This window comes from Carettochelys insculpta, chromosome 11 (genome assembly GCF_033958435.1).
Source record: "Carettochelys insculpta isolate YL-2023 chromosome 11, ASM3395843v1, whole genome shotgun sequence".
In the NCBI taxonomy this organism is placed as follows: domain Eukaryota; kingdom Metazoa; phylum Chordata; order Testudines; family Carettochelyidae; genus Carettochelys; species Carettochelys insculpta.
The window spans coordinates 27,062,277-27,082,877 of NC_134147.1; the positions used below are offsets into that span (position 1 = coordinate 27,062,277).

The 20,601-nt window shown below is 44.8% G+C and overlaps 1 protein-coding gene across 4 annotated transcripts in view; it reads right to left on the reverse strand.

The window, feature by feature from the left end:
• Window positions 1-13,546: 13,546 nt before the first annotated feature.
• The window catches only part of SEC61A1 (SEC61 translocon subunit alpha 1), a 94,963-nt gene continuing 87,908 nt past the window's right edge, over window positions 13,547-20,601 (reverse strand). For all 4 annotated transcript variants that reach the window (XM_075005679.1, XM_075005678.1, XM_075005680.1 and 1 more), the window contains 4 exons: window positions 20,208-20,405; window positions 18,903-19,094; window positions 17,668-17,744; window positions 13,547-16,874 (listed from right to left, as the gene is read on the reverse strand). In XM_075005679.1, the coding sequence (XP_074861780.1) occupies window positions 16,688-16,874; window positions 17,668-17,744; window positions 18,903-19,094; window positions 20,208-20,405 (654 nt within the window). In that variant the 3' untranslated portion in view covers window positions 13,547-16,687. The remainder of the gene's footprint in view (window positions 16,875-17,667; window positions 17,745-18,902; window positions 19,095-20,207; window positions 20,406-20,601) is intronic.

A 20,601-nucleotide genomic window follows, 5' to 3' on the forward strand; every position in this document is an offset into this window, starting at 1 on the left:
TCCGCCTCTTCCTTCCCATCCTCACCCCCCCCCCCCCTTTTGCAAACCACCACCTTGTACCACTGAAGTCCCAGCCTAATAGAAGCCGTGAAGGCTCATCCACCATAAAATACATCTGCCATCCTCCTTCTCTCCAAGATAAAAGCCTGTCAGTGTTGCTTTCCAATTCCAGGCAGCTTGATTAATGGTGAAAAGCCACTGCAAGATCGACTTCTGGTTTTTACAAGCGCTGTCAGCCAGCCCAGGGTTATACGAAACACACACACGTACAAAACAAAACAAAATGAGAAAAGGTTGGGTGGGGAGGAGGGGGGCAAGTGTAACCAAATCATATAAGGCTCAAAACTAAATAAAATAGAAACCTGGAGCCATCAAATTGCTGTCACCCGGGTGCAGAAATACGTGCAGCAGCTCATTGTACCAAGGCAAATTATGGCAATAATAAATCATTGTTGAAGGAAGATTGTTGATAATATTTTTTTTTTGGCTGGTGGCATTCAATAGGGTCCCTGGGACACCTGCCACTGGGCTCAGAGCAAGAGCTGGAGCAGGTTATTACTCTGTCATTCACACCACCACCCTGTAGGAATCAGAGGGAGTGGGACTTGAATAAAAAGTCTGGTACAAGAGACACTCAAAATTATTTGATGAAATACCAAAAGAGTTCTGAATAGGGGGAAAAAACTAAAAGAGGCCAATGGAAAGAATATCAACATCGTTTACAATATTATTTTTAATTAATAATATTTTATAGTCATACGTTGTCTTCCATCACAGTATTGCTTCACTAGATACAGGGATCACTTCACCTGCCACTGAAATTTAGCTGTGGCTGGAGCAGAATGACGCAACCATTTAACAGAGCACAACAATGCTGCATGGCAGTCTAGAAAAGCAAGAAGCCCAGAGCCATCTGTAACCACAGGGGAATTTAGTGGGGAAGACTGAAATTATCTAGACTGGGTTTTCAGCAGGACATCCACGCTCTTATGACTCACCCTCTTACAATTGTCATGGGCACTTCAAAAGCCACAGATGAAAGTTGACACCTCCAGCAATGTGGTACCCTTACCAACATGTGAGAACCTTTGTTCAGTTCTGATACAGAGGGCAGAGGGATCCCTGCTAAATAACCAGGTGTTGACCAAACCCAGCCCTGCTTAGTTTATGAGATCTGACTGCGAACCACCTAGCAAAACAAAACTCTTCTCTGTCCACCTTCTCTGTCCCTTCCAGCACCCAGCAGTCAGAATGCTTAAAAGGGCTTCTTCTAGGTCAGGAATAGACAAATGTGGACACTGGTGTGAGACCAAATCTGGCCCAAATATGACCATTAGCTACCCTCTTTCAGGCTATGTCTCGATTACAGGGATTCGTCGACAGAAGTTTTTGTCGGAAGATATCTTCCAACAAAACTTTTGTCAATAGATCACAGCCAAACTGCCATGTGGATCGCAAGAGTGCTCCACTCTGTTGACAGAGAGTTGCTGGACTGCCCAGCTACTCTATCAGCAAAACAGCCAACCCAAAGCACAGCAGACAGGGCTGCCTGGAGTCCTGAAAGCCCTGTCTGTCAACAGAGGGCCCCCCAGAACCTCCAGACTGGCTTTCTGTTGACAAAGGCATTATGCCTTGTGAGGAGCAGGACACAGCTGTCGACAAAAGTGCTGCATTGTCTCCACTTACTGTTGACAGAACACCTTGGAAATCTGGACACGTCCTGGGCTTTGTTGACAAAACACTAGTTTTGTCAACAAAAGCCTCTAGTATCAACTTAGCCTCAGTTACCACTGTGAGGAGAAAGCAAACAATTACAGATCATATGACTGGTGACCTTGCACAGTCAAGAGCTATTTGTGTGCAAGAACATTACAAGAAGCAAAAAATTAAGGGTGCCTCTCAAGATCCTTGCATGACAAAGTGGGTTTGTATTAGCTTTTTTATGTTACGTGTGAGTTCTACTGCCTGATAGTGAACCCATATGTGTGCCTCAGTTTCCCAGGGCTCTGCACTAATCCCTGGTTGGTAATTGGGGTGGAAGTTTCAGGCATGACTCTTTCGGACGGAGGCTACCCTTCTCACAGCAATGTTCCAGCTAATTTTTTAATTTAGATGCCAAATAAATTTTGTTATGTGCACCATGGCATGTGCCAATGTGCACCACCAATAGAAACACAGGCTGTCTACTACGGGTGGCTGTGAGCAGTCAGCTAATTAGCTGGGCAGCACCTGAATCTCTCCTGGGCAGCAGCCCAAGCACTCACCTTTCAAGGAACACTGGCCACAGCATTTGTACTATGGCCAACATCCTTCATAATCTGAGCCCCGGAGGGGGTGGGAGGTGAGACCAAGTGACATCTTTTGCCTGGGAAGGAGAACAAAGTGCTGAGGGGTTTGGGCCCAGACAGTGAGGTATGGGGGTTGGTCTTGGGTGGTTCTGGGGGACAGGAAGAGGGTCAGTGGCCTTGATTCTGGCCCTCTCTCCCCAGGATGGATTGCACTGATTGCTTCTGGCTACTGTGCTGACAAGCCTGTTCTATGCTGCATCCCTGTCTACTAATAAGCCTTCTGTTCTAGCTGTTGAATGAGAGTCATGTCTGACTGCAGAGGTGGGTATAAGGCCCAGTGACTCCCCTCACTTTGGTGATACCTAACAAGTTGTCAGGCCTGAAAAGGTGCCACCAGCTGCAGCGAGCCTGCCCTCCACTGCCCACAATGTGCCGTGGCCATAAGACGAGGGGAAGTCCAACCTCTAAAGCTGTGACAGGAAGCATGGCTCCTGATTGGCTCCCCACACTCAGGGGCATTGCAAGAATTGTCCAGACAACAGTGTATATCTTCTATAGCTCCCACGATCATTCATGCCTTGATTTGGATTTTATCTTCTGACTCTGAGCCCCCTAGTCTGGGCCCTTCCTATGGACTCCTCTGCTACTCCCTGCCTTAAATTTCCGCCTGCTCCAACTCTTGGTCCTGAATGCCCTTGCTGACAGTCCTCACATCTCACATGATCAGGCTGCTGTGCACTGTGAAAGTAGCATGTGAGTGACCTGTGAGTCTTGCTCTTCAATAGGGCTGAGAAGTTATAGCAGAGGAAAACCTACAATGAAGAGACACACAGAAGCTGTTCCAGGCTTGCTCACCCATTGCCTGGTGTTACCTTTTTCCTTGGTTATTCTCATTTCATGACTATAGTGCTGAAGATACAGGCATGTGCAGGGATAGACTGAATGACTGGAGATGTAGGTAAAGGAGAAAGGTGAAGGAAAGAGTGAGAGAACAAGGAATTTAAGTTGTAGGGTGCTGAGTAAGAAAAAGAAGGTAATTAATGCAAGAGGGGAGAGATGGAGATCAGACAAAAACCATTGAAAGAACATTCATCCGGAAGGACAGAATATAGGAAAGGGGGAAACAGGTGAAAGGAATTCTAGAGAACACAGAAGAGAGAGGATGAGGAAGGAACTAGTTTAATAAAAGGGTAGAATAGAAAAAAGCCAGAAGGAAGTAATCACAGGGTACTGGACATGATACCGTAAAGAGGCAAGCAAACATGATTGACCACTACAGGAAATCCAAGAGGGGAAGAGACACAGTAGGTAAAAGAGAGGCAAGAAGGGATGGAAAATAAGGCAAGTGAAGGAAGAACGGCCAAGGAAGACACCAGAGGTTTAGGTGTCAACATTCTTGCCTAGAAAGTTTGGAGGCCAGTAAAACATAGTGAAGTGTGTGTATCAGGGACAATGGAGCGAGACAGTGAGTGTGAGGCAGCAGACAGAGGTTGTTCCTGGAGCTGTGGGTTAGATCTACATTCATTTTGCAGATTGTCACACACACGCCTACTTACCAAACCATTCTGCAAACAGACACATGGGGCCCAATCCCTGCACTCTCTGCTATTGTTTTACAATTGTCATCAGCTGCTTTGTACCCTGCAATAATCCTAAGTGGTGAAAACACTATGAAAGTGACTCTGAATTCCTTTTACTTTCTATATCCGTGGCTGTGACATCCATCACATAACCCAGCCAGCTGAGATACAGGACTGTCTCACTAGCTGCCAATGGGGGTGGGTAGAGAAGGGGCTCTCTCTCCACCCTGCAGACCACGCAGTACATACAGAAACCACGGCATAATGTCCCCATTGTCAGAGAACGCCTTGATCTTCCTGATTCACATACCAACAGCCGTCAAACTGGGACCGTGCTGCGTCCTGAGCCAGCACAGATGTAAAGGAGCACAAATGAGAAGTGACAGAGGGGTCCAGTGGAGCAAGGGGAACAGAGAGGAGAGGAAGGAGCCAGTGGGACAACAAAAGGGATCAAGACAAAGCCACCCTTGCATGTGTTTCCTTTGCAGAGGAAGTAATCAGTCAGCCCACTCTGGAACTGCAGCACAAGACAATATTTCATCCAGGGAAAATTAATGAATTGCACACACTGGGGTTAGAGGAGAGCAGGTTGGGAGCACCAGCCACATCCAAAATCTGCAGAGATTCCCAGAGGGACAAGGTCCTCGGCCCTGTGTTCCTTTCTCCAGTCCCAAGCACTAGAAGCTAGAGAATGGGTCCAAGTCGCTGAGCCTGGCTTCAAATTTTACATCTTCTCTGAAAATCAGAGGGGCTTGGATCCAAAACATTGGTTTGGTCCCAGCTAACAGAACTGAAATTCATATTTTCCCAATTCAGTCTAAAAGACTCACTTTAAGGTTTTTAACTTTCTCGGGTCTGTGCAGTCAAAACACCTACCTCCAGGTGGAGAAGCGAAGCATTTCACAATAAACTTGTGGCATCGGTGCTGAGCTCAGAACTCACACAGCTTCATGGGCCACCTCCAGATCCAGCATTGTCTTTGACACAACTACGCTTGCAGAGCTATATAGAGTGTGCAATCAGGGCCTTCAAATTATTCTCCGCAAAACTAAAACTCAGGAGCAATTTCCTCCGATGGGTAAGTGATGTATTTGAGGCAGATAGCTTGCAGTAAAAGGCTTCGGGTCTTCCTCTCTCTGGTTTCAATGAGATTCAGGCTTGCACCACATTCATCCAAAGCAAACAAAAAGGGGAGAGGGATGTTTTCCAGCACATTTCTAGGCATACTCCTAGGGTCAGGATTCTGCTAAGTTCCGTTCAGTCCTGGTGACATTTAATGCAATGAAGCTGCCTTTGAGTGTCACTGAAGCCACAAACTTACTGCCAGAAGCACTCAAAATAGAAACCACAACACATACCTGATCAATGGCTCTTTTGTCCAATCCCTTAGCACAGGAAATATTGTGTCAACTTCCATAGTGTTTTTACTTGGCATTACTGTAACCCACAGGGCCAAATGCTGCCCACAGGACAGTTCTCTAAGAGCAGAGGAATGTCTAAATTCTGGGTCAGAGGCACCTCATTGCCACTCTGGCTGCGTCACTGTCAGCACCAGGGTCCTTTTCTTCTCTATCCCTAACTCCACAGGATTCCTAGAGCTGCACGTTACATCCTAGAGACCACTGGGAGTGACATGCTAAGGCTCAGTATTAATGCAAAGAACTGTAGAAGCAGCTTTACTGAATGGAGCTGCTCTGTCTGGCCATCTATCTTGTACTAGCTTGGATGTCAAGGCTTTAGGCACCTGAAATGAGAGAGACAGGTAAGTAAATATTCCAAAAGGCTCCTGTCCTTGTGTCCACTCCCTCCCCGGGGCTGTTTTTATATTGCTCAGTCCGGAACACAGAGGGGCTCCTTCCAGGAACATTCAGAATCTTCTAACCTCCTCTCACTCCCCCTTGTCCTCACCTCTCCCCACATACCCTCAATTCTTTTACTTTTAGAAACTCCCACCACACCTAGGCTGCCTCATGATCAAGGCATGAACAAACCCACCAAAAGATGGAAGAGGAGATACTTTGCCAAGGAGGCAATTTTATAAAAGATGCAGGAGACAGCGCCAGAAGCTTCCAGAGGTTTTTTCAGACCTGCATGTGACACAGCAGAAACAAAAGAATTACCTCTGTTGATTAGTGTGTGTGGGAGAGAGAGAGGTCAGGTCAGGATAGTTTCAGGGGGCCTGTTTCTCCCAGAACTCATTGACTGTGGGGATGAAGCTCCTGGTGCTTTCCGGTGAAGACCTGAAAAGGAGTTCAGTGTAAGCTTGAATGCTCGTCTCTTTCACCAACAGAAATTGGTCCAATAAGAGACATTACCTCACTTAAGTTGTGTCTCTAATATTGTGGAACCAGCATGGCTACAATAAAAGGGCATTCTCTAGTGTGGGAGGTCAGTGGAGTCAAGAAGGTCTCACTCTTCCTTCAGTTCTGTTTGCAGAACCCTGTTTCCAATTCCACAATACTGTGACCGCACTCCAGGCAAACTATTTTAAAGAAACAAGCAGGGCTCAACAACACGTCCCTAGAGGGACATAAGAGTTCATCATAACAATTTTCAGGTCAATGGTAACTTTTTAAAAAAAGTTGAATGACTGAATGATGTAATCCCCATCGCCAAGTCCACCACTAAGCAGAGAAATTTTGTCTACGCGTCCATCATGCAACATGGTGGTACAAACTCCTGGAAACAAGGTAATTTTTTCCTCTTCTCCTTCAGTCGGTGTAAAGTGCTGATGGTTCACAGAGAGCGCTCTGCCCATCACCTACGGGACTCCAGGCTTATTTACATTGGGAAGTTACTGCACTGTAAGTTTCTCACTTAGGGGTGTAAAAACAACCCCCCCCCCCACACACACACACTGCCCCACTCCAAGGACGGCAAGTTACAGCTCTGTAAAGCAGCAGTGTGAATTGTGCTACTCTCCTCCTGGAGATGGTTTATCTAGAACGCTCTCTCCCAATACTTTTGCCATTACCACACTGCTGCATCAAAGTGCTGCTATGGTTTTAATATGTAGACAAAGCCTAATTAAAAGGAACCGCTCCCTCTGCTGCTGGGGACAGTCCGTTGGGGTAAAAAAGGAGGCAAGACTGATCAGACAATTGGCCAACAATAGCAAAGGCATAACTAGCTCAGATTGACATTTACAAACCTCCCTTGTCCTGAACCCTCAGGACCTGACTGGTCCCAAACAAGGGAATTTGTTAGACAAGGGAAGGTCCCCTGCCTCCAGCCCACTGCCAACTCTGCTTTGCACCACCATCTGCCCTGCCTCCAGCCCCACTTACCTCTAGCCCTAGGGCTCCCTTGCCTCTGGGCCTGCTGGGCTGACACCAGCCAGACACCAGCTCCCAGCCCAGGCTGGGCTGCTGCCACCAGCTGGGGACACAAGCCCCTACAGGCTCCCCTGGCCAGGGCCACCAGATTTCCCCATCACAGGGCTCCTCCCAGCCCAGAGCTCTCTGGTCCAGTAACACCCACGGTCTGCCAGACCAGAGAATCCCAGTTTGGGAGGTGCAACCAGTAACATATGAAGTGCTTAATCTGGCCTATCCTTCAGCCCCACCACAAAACTCCTTCAGACAAGCACACTGCTCTTCTAAACATGTAAGATCATCAGAGCTTCTACAGTAACAGCTAAAGATAGATCCAAAAATTAGAGGTAGGCGTCTGCCAAATTCAGATTTGCCTTTCTCTAAAGATGGTATTTGAATCTGTTGTTTTGGTTTGGTCTGTTATTGAGATAACAGCAAGGCAGATCAGATGTGGATCTGGAATCCCAAGTTTCCCAAGTTCAGGGTCAACTTGGTGCTCTTGGGGGGGGAAGGGAGCATGTGGGGACATCCCATTTAGCAATTAAAATTTTGGTAGGTGCCTGGGAAGGGGATGGGGCACCTCCTGAGCACTACTATGAATCATCTATGCCAAAATTAGTGTCCACACCTATAGCTTCCATTTACAGGTAGTGCCAACAGCTCAGATGAGAGAAGTAGAGCGGTAGTGTAGTGTAGTGGATAGGTGACTGGATGAGGAGTCAGAATTCCTACATGCTATTCCCAGCTCTGACGCTGACCTACTTTGTGTCCCTGAACGAGCCTGGTCTCTTTACCTTTTTTTTAACTCTTCCCACCCTTTGTGTGTCTTGTCTATCCAGACTGTAAACTTTCTGGGGGTGGGGTGGGGTGGGAATGGGACTATCTGTGCAAATACAGCTCTGAGTACAATAGGACCTTCCACTTAAGCTGGGGGTTCCAAAGCACTCCCATGATACGAACAAGAGGTGGAGGTCACTGGGGTTTGAACTCATTTTTAAATGGACATCTACTCTGTAGCGCACCTGGGGGACACGGTGTGGTCTTTCACTGATACAAGTAGATCATTGTAAATACGAATCTTAAAAAATGTATTGCTGCACCCCAAGGTAGCTAATTACTAATGACCCTCACTATCTCGCTAAGGGATAACACAGCAGACACTGTGGCTCTGACCTGCTACCAGGAGTGGTGAGAAGGACCTGAGGCATAGCTAGGGCGGCTCTGTCTTTATACCTTGGTTGTAAGGGGCATAACAAGACAAATGTAAATGACAGTACTAGCTAAACAATTCCAACCACTCAGAGGCACCTTTTGTTTATTAATGAAGTGACTGACTCATGGCCTTGTGCTCACTCCACTGTCACGTGGGACACCTGGCTCAGGCAGGATCCCCAATTCCAGGGCCCAGCATAGGCTGAGAGTACAATGGAGGTGCATGTTTGTTCTCTGCAGGTGGCAGTAATCTCACTCCATCCAGTTACAGCATTCACAGTGGAGTCCAGGCAAGATCTCCTCAGCTGGAAGGATGACGGATGGAACACAGGGCCTAGAAGGCTGGAGATGAAAATTTGGGATGTCCCTGATCTACAACATTGAGCAGAATAGTTTCCTAATTATTTACCTTGTATTTACCCCTTCCCCACTCCAGCACAAAATCAAGGGCCAGGATCCATACAGAAAAGTCCTGTTTACTCATGCACTCCCTTGTCTCCAGGAGAATGGTTTCTCCACAGAGAATGCTTTTGAATGGAGCTTATTAGAAAGGAAAATCATTATTTTATTTACTTTTATTATTTATTATTATTATTATTTTAAATTACAGTTTACTAGAAGATTTACTCAGCACTGCTCAAGTACTGAGGGGAGTGAAGGAGTCAGGATTTGAGTGTGGTGGGCTCAGGGCAGAAGGTGTGTGTGGGGGGTGCTTGAATTAGGGTTCAGGAAGGGCAGAGGGCTCTGTGGGGTGGGGGTAGGGGGTGGACTCAGGTTTGGGGGATGAGGAGGAGTACAGGACAAGGTGCCCGGGACTGGGGGGGAGGTGCAGGAGCTAGCCAGGCAGCAGCTCTCTGGATATGGCTGCAGCAGAGACTGCGCTGGCTAGGCAGCTTACCTCCACCCCGCCAGTCTAATGGGGTAATAGCTGTCCCAGTCCCCATCTCTCTTCCCTCATTGCCCTCCTGTGGTCATTACACAGTCTAACTGTCCCTGTTAGCCACTCCCTCTCTTTCTGTGTTATGAAGACCAATCACATTCAAGGCCCATCCCATACCTTGCTTTAGATTACAAGAGGAAGCTGTATACCAACTCTGGAGTTCTTGAACAAACAGGGAGATGGACAGACAGACACTCACAGAAACTCTTATATAGTAGATATGGACCCAAGTTCATTTGCAAAAGTAAATATTTTATTTCAATTATTAAAAAACATCCTTTGTCCCCAACTTTTCCTTTGTTTAGTGTCTTGCTATTAAGTAACTCAGAGCTTCACCCACAAAGAGTGAAATCCTGGCCCTACTGAAGTTGATGACAAGACTCCAATGAATTTAATAGGACCAGGATTTCACCTTAACTGATTAAATCTCTCAGGCTCCTCCCTCCCTTCCACTCTGTAAGGATCACTGTCCCCATGTTACAAATTGGAGAACAAGAGGTACAATAACTTACCTCAGGTGACTCAATGAATTGCTATCGAAGTTGGATTGGAAACCAGGTCTTCTACTTCCCAGACCTGTTGTTCCTGCTATAGTCCACTCTACTCCCAAGTTACCAAGGACAGAAAGCCAGTTTCTTGCTTAACTGTGGACACAGAGCAACTCCCATTTACTCTGCTCCTGGGACGTGGCCCAATTAAACTCTTTGCGATTATTCACGTAAGGCCATCAGAAGTTGAGCCACAGTTTTATGACATGGCCTAGGTACATGCACTGGGCTGAGACAGTCAGTGCTGGAGGTAACATCTGTTATTTACTTTTGGATTTGTTCTAAATGAAAATTATTTACATGTTTCCTGCATCTATGTCTAAAGCTCCCGTACAATTTTATGTTGCTGATTTCCAGGGAGTTTTGACCGATTTACATGGAATTAGATGAAAGAAAAGCCCCAGTTCTGTAGTAAACCCCCTAAAACCACAGTAACAGTGTTCAACCTTTCATCTGCCGAAATGCTGAGCATCACCTTCCTTTGTCAGGCAATCCCAGTAGACTGACCTTTGAGGGAGAAGCTACTGTAAAATGGCATGAGCCCCCAAAGGGAAGGACCAATAGTGAGGGAGATATCAAAACACGCCTGTCTCTTCCTGTAAAATATGTGGAAAACTCAGCCTATGGCAACTGAACTAATGACAGACCTTCTCCTTTAAGCACAGAGAGGTTGTAACAGCTGGACCCGTCACAATCACCCTCTGTGTCTCCAGACTAAACACAAACTGCTTACTTTCACTTCCTCTTCCTTAAATAGAAGAGAGTGGGGAAGTGGTTTTAACAAAGGAACATGACTTACCCTTCATCCCTTATTGGCACAGTCCTCCTCAGTCACAAATTAACCTTTTCTCTTGCCGTAGACTAAAAATGCTGTCTCCACTATGCCTCACAAGAAGTACAAGCCTCCTCAGCAATTTAGTCCAAGTAATCATGGAAGCAACCAGACAACCATTACAAAAACAAGCACAAGAGCTTGAAGCAGAATGAAAATAGAATGGTTTATATTTCTCTCAAATGTGGGAAGTTGTCTAAGGCAATGATCCATAATTACACCGCTACTGGCTTCATCATTTAGGAGGAAAAGTTCATTACAAATTTGGGCCTGTTCCCACTAGCCTAGACAGCTCAAGACTTGGACAACACTGAACAAATCAGAAGAAAGCTGAATAGCTTTATACAAATGGGTTTCTTTTTAACCAGAGGGAAACACACAGGAAAACTTGCCTGGTATCTTCTCATAGCACAGAAAGCACTCATACATAGGACTTATCAGCTGCAGCCTGTCCAAAGAATACAGGTTTGGGAGTTTGGGACAGGATCCATAGAGGTCATCTATCTTCCACTTAAGCAATGCAGAAACTTCTGTAGATTGCTCCCAACAGGATTCCTTCTCATTTTTAAATGTTAGTACATTCAGATCAACAGGCCTGATGCTTGGATGATGCTTCCTTATCCCTCCCACCCCGATCCCCTTTGTCCCACTTCTTAATGTGACCATCCACTCCATGGTTACAAGGCACAGCAAGCCTCTATTCCCATGCAGTCCCTAGCCTCTCTCTACTACCTGCCAAAAGAGGTGTCAATTGCCATAGTATTTCCTTTCTACCAAGCACTGCCAACTTGGCTAGCACTGCTAACAAGAGACTAGACCCTAGAACACGGCCTGTTTTCAGCAGGCCAGTCTAGTCTCATACTGTGAAATGGAAACTTAAATTCTTGCTGACTAATTAGGACCCAACACAGAATATTTTTTGCTTTGTTTTTAAGCTGCTTGTTCTCCCTGCAATCTCATTTAATGATGTCTTCTCAAACCTATAAGTATTGTCCCAATCCAGGTGTCAGTCTCCCACAGATTGTGTGGTCATGTTCAACAGATTAAGTGGCACTATTAGCTGCGGCCTACTGGGACGCAGGATGCGTAGCCCAAATGCTTTAATGGATTTTAAGTACTACACTAGGACTATTATTTTATGCATTTGCACAGCTCCCTGCAGAGGGGACTCAATTTTTATTCCAGGGGCTATGCCAATATATTCGATAATATTGTTCCCTACATTTTACTCTATGACACACATCAGTGCAATGCACTGAAACAAAAAGAAAGCAAAATGACAATTACACCACAGATGCATGTTTAACGGCCTTTTAATCATCAAGGAACTAGTGCCTTGAACCGCAGTAGAACAGCACCCCATAGTGGAAAGCTGCTGATGTTACAATTTCAGGCTAGTCCTACAGAGATGTTTGGATAAACTTTTAAGATCCTCTTTCATGGAACAAAAGAAGTTTCACCAAGCAGTCATTGTTTGAACACCGGCAGAGATCCCTGAACAGCTGGGAGGATGCCAGCGATACTGATCCTCACTGGCCAAAGTTCAAACTGTGACCTTTTTAGACAGGAAGGAGGCAAAAGCTAGAATTTCACGTCAACTCTGGCAAAGGAAAAGGCAGAGACACTCCAAAGGTAAAGGTCCAAGCATACAATAAACCCTGGATTTAATAGACCCCGATTTAATGGACTTTGGAATTAACAGAAACCTTCTGTCAGTCCCTCTCTCCCCCTAAATAAATGCCAGTAACTCACCAGAGCCACTACCACTGGAACTGCCAGGGCTGGAAGAGCTGGGGTTGCTGGGGTAGATGCTGTGGCTGGAGCCATCAAGGCAGGAAGAGCCACCACGTTTGGGGCCACTGGGGCTGAAGGAGCCACGGTGCTGAGTGTGCTGAAAACTGCAGGAGGTGGAAGGAGCCAGGACAACGCGCATATCCTCTCCCAGTAATTGGAAAAGGGAGACAGAGGTGTCAGAGGAAGAATGGGGCAGGAGGGGGAAAGGGAAGAAGCGGGGGCAGAAGACAGAAGTGAGTGATGGGCTGTGAAGGTTAGTGCATCATCATTCAGTATATCCATTTCGATATAATGGACCTTCACCATTAAATGGACACACCAGCCCCCCATCAGCTTGTTAAATTGGGGGTTTACTGTATATGAAATAGAGTTTCAAAATTTCATCAGCTTTCCTCCATATTCTTGTACACACTGCCAAGTCTTTGTAAAGGCCCCCTCCTCCCTCAGTGAATACATCCATGGGGCTACAGTGCCCTTCCAAAGCACACAAACTTCAGTCAGCATAAGTACAGATGTAGCAGGAAACTGTTTTCGAATTCTAGATGCCCACAAAGCTGACTGAGCACCTGTCAATTGTCATATCCTGTCAATAAGCAAACATCAGTGCACAAAAAGCTGCCTGCATCTTTGTGAGGCTGAAGGGAACTGAGGGCCACCTGAAACGTGTCACTGCTTACCCACACTGATTGAAAGGGAAATCGAGTGGCAAAAGCAGAGGATACAGTCAAGATTCCACATTTATTGATGGCAGCTTGCCCTGATGAACTAGCCTATTGCACAAGCTATAATCTCATTTTACACCTTGGAGACAAGAACATACTACTTCCCATCTTCGTACAGATGTTCAAAAGCTGAGATGCAAAATGTTCTGCCACTGTAAATAAATCCCCGAGCAGTATTTCTTAAACATTTTGAGATCATGGAACACCAAACAATAATATCTTTTAATGTGGAACACCTATGAAAATGTTCTTAAAAATATATTGTAAAATAAAACAACAAACAAAAAAACTCAAAACCACAAACAGCAGCAACATATACAGCAAAAACAAAACAGAGTAATTTAATCAGGTATCAGCAATGAATCCAGTTGTAACAACAGAAAATAAATACCATCAGTGTAGGATATCAAAAAGGCGTTACACACTTGCAAATTGTTCACAGGACACCAGTGTTCTGCGGAACATAGTTTAAGAAATACTGCTCTACGGGGCTAGCTACAGTTGTATCAGGGATTGGCCATTCCTCTACACAGTCCATTTTGAATACTGCCTACAACAAGAGTGCTTAAGATTTTCCTTGGTATAGATAAGATTTTAATGGGGATTACCCTATGGACGCCTCCCTTCCTATCTATAGTTGTGGGAACCACTTTGTCTCATTTGTGACCACACAATTTTTCTGGACAGTTACAACTGCTGCTTACATTAAAAAGTATATGCATTTTTTCACAGGGCTGTTTTCTTAGCTGTTAAATTGCACCAAATAGCAGCACATAGCCCCTTTCTGCTGCACACACTGCTTTGAGGATCGCTGTTCTACAATGGCATTACAAATGACAGCCAGGTGAAACTTCAGAAGAGCAAGGAACAGAGCATTTTAAGGGGAAAGAAAGAATGCCTCCTAAAAGGCTAATTAACCTTTACTTTTCCCATCAGATCAGAAGCCTGCAACCTTAGCGGAAAGGGCAGAAAACAGTCTAGCACGAGACACACCCTAATTCTTTAAATTGTTGTATTTAATACAATAGCATCATGCTACAAAGAAATTTGGTAGAAACAAATTTAGCAACACAGATATCAGGCAATACTTCAACTCCCACCGAACTGTTTGCTCTGTCACATCATCCCTTGCATGATGCTTATTTGCTTGTTTTAGACATCTGCTGAATCCTGTTTTATATCTAGATAATAGATTCGCTGGGGCAGACGCTTCCTTTGTACACTCTTTAGTATGCACCCATCTGAACACTCACTTTCAGCATCTTTTAGGAGTGCACTTGCGACAGTAGTGTATTTAACTCATTACAAATCACTGTTCGTTCCAAAGATGTGCTTTATTTAATAATAAATCAAACTGTTTAGGCAACAGCTCTTCATTTTCACTCTAAACGTCCATTTTATGATCTAATTCTGCCTTCAAAACATCTGCTTATGATGTACAAAGTTCCACTGCTAAGCAACAACATACAGATGCAAACAAGTGCTGTTCATCAGAAACTCAAAAACTGTCTGTCTAAACTGCATCCAGTTCAAAGAAAATTTCTAACTGAAAACACAAGCACAGTTCCAGCCCAGCCAGAACTGTACGCCCAGAAGTGAGGTCCTTGACTTGTCTTTCTAAGAGATATCACCTTTCACCTTCCCTCAAAAGTCACTTCCGAACGGTCAGCTTTTTGAATCAAAAACTCTGTCACCTGCTGCTATTTCAAGACAGACTACTGGATAAAAAAAGAACAATTAATGTAGTGTGACATTAATAAGTGGACTTTTATAATATTTTCTTTATTCATGGCTACTTTATTCCAACACTTTTGCCTTTTTTTCCAATTTAGGTCCTTGTCCCATTTTAAGCATTTATGTTTCTATTGATAGGTACATAGTACGCAGAGCCTGCAGAATTCTCACACATTTGGTATAGTTTGGTGGCAAATACAGCAAGAACTTCTGGGCCCTGTCTACTTTTCTCAGGAATATGTAAAGAAAAGATTCTGTCACTCACTAGAAGAGAAAACGTCTTTTACATTTTCAGAAAAATGGAAAATACAATCATTTTGGTGCAATACAAAAAAAAAAAAACCCCCACTATGACCCCACCACTTCCCATTCTGGTTTACAGGTTGGTCAATACTGTCTGAAGAAGGATCTTGCAGGATGTCTTTACATACAAAAAATTTGAACTTATCAACATTTAAGGTGCCCAAGAACAATCTAAATTAAAATTAGAAGTGGAGGATTTTTTTCAGTTTCCTCTAAAACTTCAGGTGACTTCTCCATTAAGATTGGAGTGGTCCTCAGGAAAATAAAACACAGAAGCTGTAGGTGTCCAGACAAGTGTTTTCACTACATATTATTCAAGTCTGCAAGGTACATTTTAAGCATACTTTGGAGATGGCAAAAGGACGCTTTCTACATGGGCAGTGACGAAGTTATCAGGACCATAAAGTAGGTACGTTGGGACAGATATGCAAATTAAATTTATGGCATTCTGTAGCAATGAATCTCACACAGTTCACTGGAAACCAGCAGCCTAATGATGATTTCCTCATTGCTACTAGACAGTTACTTATTTTTAATGAGAGAAATCTGAGTTTATCTAAAGACAAAACATTTGCCTCTCACAAGTTATGACCTGAAGTTTCAGTGCCAGTGTTAGAAATGACTGTGGTCAATGGTACCTAGAACACTTAAAAAGGGTTCCCCATTTTACCAAATAATAAGGTTACAACTCTTAAGCACAATAATTGCTTCCCCACGGAGAAACCTAGACCGACCTGAGTTTTCGGCTTACAGATGGGAAAGTATTTCTAACTTCTACGGACACTAGGCAACAGTGTGAAGCCAATACTCAGCATTTCACAAGACCTAGCTTAGTTTACAAGACATTTGGAAATAGACACACCTTTGTAAAAATACATGAAATATGCCTCACCAAATATGCCATATTGGAAAAAAACATACAAAACTGATAATATTAAACACCGTTTGTGCTTACAACCATAATGAATGAACTCCAGCATCAGAGGGAGAGATTTTTCTCACCACATCTACCGCAAAGGAGCTACAAACACAAAATATATGGAAAAAAAATCCCTTCCAATACATAACCCTCCCGCCCCAGGTCTATCTATTGAAGCCTATAGAGACTTCAGATCTTCATTCTTGCAAGGGGATAAAAAATTAAAGAGCCTTCAAACTTAATCCAATTCAGGAAGCTGGTTTTCCTAATAAGTAATTAAAAATAAACAATTTTCTTTAAAAGTGTTTTTGTACATTTTCAAAGAATTTATAAAACACAAACAATATGCTAAAAAGTGAACAAAAGAAATGCACTTTGGAAACATTATTATAAGTCATGTTCCTATAGCATCACGTGCCCAAGTTTGTTTTATTTCTTTTCACCTGACTGGGTAATTCAAGAATACGCCTCCCTCTTTCCTAGGTCCATGAGAAGCTGGGTTTAGAAAAGAAGAGCTCCCATGCTCCCAACTTCACTCTGTTCCTTTACAAAAATTTCGAAGTACTGATAAATGATAGTGACAGCTAGCAAGATTCCAGTTCCAGACCCAATTGCTCCAAGGAAGTCTGCCAGGACAGACAGAGCACCAATGCAGAGACCACCAAATGCAGCAGCTGTGGGAATGTACCTGTAAAATAAAATGGTACAAGGAAAAGCACAGTTAAACATCATGCTATCTTTTTCTTGAGGGATTAGTACTCCTGTAGGACAGTGGTCCTGAAATTGGAGGGTTATGCCCTTCTCCCTCCCCTCCCAGCCTGCAGCCAGAGGTATGGCCAGGGAAAAGGGAGGGCAAAGCCGGGGCTATGACCAGGGGCAGGAATGGAGCTGCAACTGGGCTCTGGTGGGGGCTCCTCCTCCAGCCTGGCCCCCAGCCTCAGCCCGAGGCAGGAAATGGAGCCACCCCGAGGCCGGGGACATGGTCAGGTAAATAGAGCTGGGGGAGGGACTGGAGGTGAGCTGGCAGCAGGAAGGGCTTAGGTGGCGCTCCTTCCCTTCCCTCCCCTCCCCTGTGTGTGTGTGGGCAGGGGGGGTTGGCCCAGGCTTCACTAGCGCCCTCCGAAAAGGTCACTCAACACCCTCAGAGTGCCATGCCCCACACTTTGGGGCCTCTGCTGTAGGATACACTTAACTGGTAGAACTGTCAGAATCAAAGAGGTGAGCCTTTTCTACAAGGAAATAATCAAACTCCTTGAAAAGTAAGAACAGGGAACTAAACCTCATACAACTAGACACCTTAAAATACTGTTTCAGCAGCTCCCCTGCAGCTTAAGGTAACTGTCACAAATAAAAACTGTTAAAAATAAAAAAAATCCCTGGCCATCGTCTGGAGACCATGCTAATTGTGGTACCGATTTTACATGAACAGCAGTATATTCCACAACAACTAGTACAACTAGCCACTGATATTAGCTGCTCACCTGTTTAGTTCATGGACCATGGAGGTTTCTCTATGGCCCCTCATTACCATCTGTTGCTCTTTTAGTTGTTTGGCCACCTGCATTAACACAAGAAATTCAGTACAGAAGTTTAGATTCGTATTTTTAGGTTAATGTCACAGAACCACCTAACAATCTGGAATTAAAAGCATGGCATTTCTGTGGTTAAATGCTAGCCATTTTCTAAGAAACATGGAAAGAACCCAAAGTGGAGCTTTTTTCCAATGAACTATGAGATGACTTTTTCCACTATTCTAAGAGTGACACACAAGCAAAATCCAGCCAATAGCTGTACAGAGCAATTGGTAGGGCCTCAGCCACATTTGGCAGCCAGCAGCCAGATGCAACCCCAAATGAAAACACTGTCAACCATTTTACCATTGCCAACAGATGCAAGCAATGCAACTTGTGAATAAAGCATTTTGTTCATTAGTGTAACACATCTGAGCGACTAAAACTTAGAGAGGTCAGTTACTGGTATGCAGCTGGGCTGAACTATTTTTGATATATTGCCAGTTAAGCAAGAGTGAAATACAAGCACTTCCAGTTTTCAGTCCCCATACAGAGCCCATGAAAGCTTGTTTCTTCCAGGCACAGGAGTATTAAAATACTGTATATAGGTTTTTAGTGAGATAATTGCCCTCATACAGTCATGCCATCATCTGACCACTATGCTCCAAACACAGTGACAAAGCTTTCTTTCTGATTGTTCTGTTTCTTTCTATGCCACTCAAGAGATAGCCAAGCATCTCAGAGTATGTCTGCACTTACTGAGAGTTTGACGAGCTGCAACTCCTCTGCTGGAGTTTGATTTTACTGCGTCAGTGAAGACATGGCAAAATCGATCTCTCTGGGCTCGGCTATCAACCCTGGCACTCCAGGCTATCACGTGAAGTAAGGGAGGAAGAGTCCTGATCTACACCATGGAACAAAGGCAATCCTGATACATTGGTTCTAGCTACACTAATGGCTCCTTGACCCAGTAACCAGCACACTAAGTGGGAATCTGGAAACCTCTTTTCCCCCTCTCTGTAAAATGGGGATGGAAATGCTTACTAAACTTTATGTGCTTTGCAATCTACAGACAAAAAGGCACTTCATGTAAGTGTGGTATTACTAAGAAGGAAGTCTGGCACCAGCCAATACAGTCCATTTCACAATATTACTAGACAATGATTCTCTGGGTTTTATCCTGTAAACCTATTTCTCTAACTTACATCTTTTGCAGAGGAGCCAGAGACTTCAATCCATGTCTTGGAGAAGAAAGCACAGGAGCCCAACATAAACACAATATAAACAACTGCATGGACAGGGTCTTCTAACACCGAACCAAAGGACTCAGGGGGTGACAGATAATAGCAAAGTCCACCAACAGGATAAGAGCGAGCAGGGCCTCCTGATGAAGTATCCTGAAAAGAAAGAAATAAGTTTGTAACAGCCAGTTTTGCGTCACTATTGGTTAGCAGTTAGACCAACTGTAGTTAAATGCATCATCCCTCAATACAGGAGCAGACAATAATTTTTGATGGGGGCCACTCCACAAACTGGTAAGTGATCAAGGACTGCACTCTTCCATGATATTAATGGAGGAAGTGCAAGGTCTGGAATGGAGTTTGTGTGGAGGGTGTTGTGATCTGGGAGCAGGGGACTGGGATGCAGGATCTAGAAGGGAGTGTGGGTGCAGGAGAGAATTCTGACCTGGCGAAGGGGGTTAGAAGGTGGTACAGGGTCTGGGAAGAGATATGGATACAGATGGTTTGCGTTACATGGAGTAGTAGTGCAGGAGGGGGAGCAGAGGGAGGGATGGGGTGCCAGAGGCAGGCTCTGAATGGGAGGGATTTACCTGGGCAGCTCCCAGCTAACAGTCCAGCAGGTTCCTGAGCCAGGATCCCTGCCTTTCATGCAGCTGCTCGGAGTATGTGTGTGGGCAAGGGCTATGTGTGCTGCTCTGAACTGAAAACTGAGAGCCTGGGGGAGGAGTGAGGAATACTTCACATGCTGCCTATCCTGCAAACAGACAGCTCCTACTGGCTGGAAACCAGCCAATGGGAGCCACTAAATTTTGCTGGGGCAGTGTGAGAAACCTCTCCTCCTCTCCCTGCCTCACACAAACACATGCAGGGTTCACAGAGCCCTGCAGCTGGCTTTTCTAAGCACAGAGCAGGGACATGCAGACAGCGAGCTAGCTGAGGCTCCCATGTCCTGGAGCCATCCTCCAGGCTGTATTTTGCCCAGCCTTCTCTTAACAGGTAGTCCTCGTGTGCGCACATGTGAATTCAAGTTCCAGATTATGAGCAGCTTCTAAACTAAATATGGGAACACATATTGAAGACACATGTTAAATGTACAGACCACATACTCCATAGTCAACATGAAGGAAAATCATCATATCTTGGGCTTTTAATCTCAATGTGTATAATTTTGCCAGGGAAAAAATGTCACTATGTTGACAGAGATCCAGGTGTTCTAGTTGGGCCCTGGCACGCCGCACAATAAGCTATAGAAAATAGGTGGATACTTACAGACCAGGTGCCCAGCAGGCTAACCAGCAAGTTGCCACTGAAGCGAGCCGACAGCATCTGGGAGATCACATACAAATTGGATACCAAGGCAGACTGAAGAATGATGGGAATATTGGAAGTATAGAAGAGCTTGATAGGATAAGTGTTGTACTGGCCACGGTAGCGGGCAGATTTGATGGGGAGGTCCACTCGGAAGCCCTGAAAAATTCCAAGTGAAAACACCTCACTGTAACTCTGAAGTAAAACCACACAGACAGCATAGGAACCACACAACAGCAGCAGCTACAAGGCCTCAACAAAAATATTGCCTTGAACAACAGGGGTGTTAAACATGCTAGTAGAGCAACTCTCCATATAAACTCTTCTGCCATGACCTTGGACCAATTCAGACTGC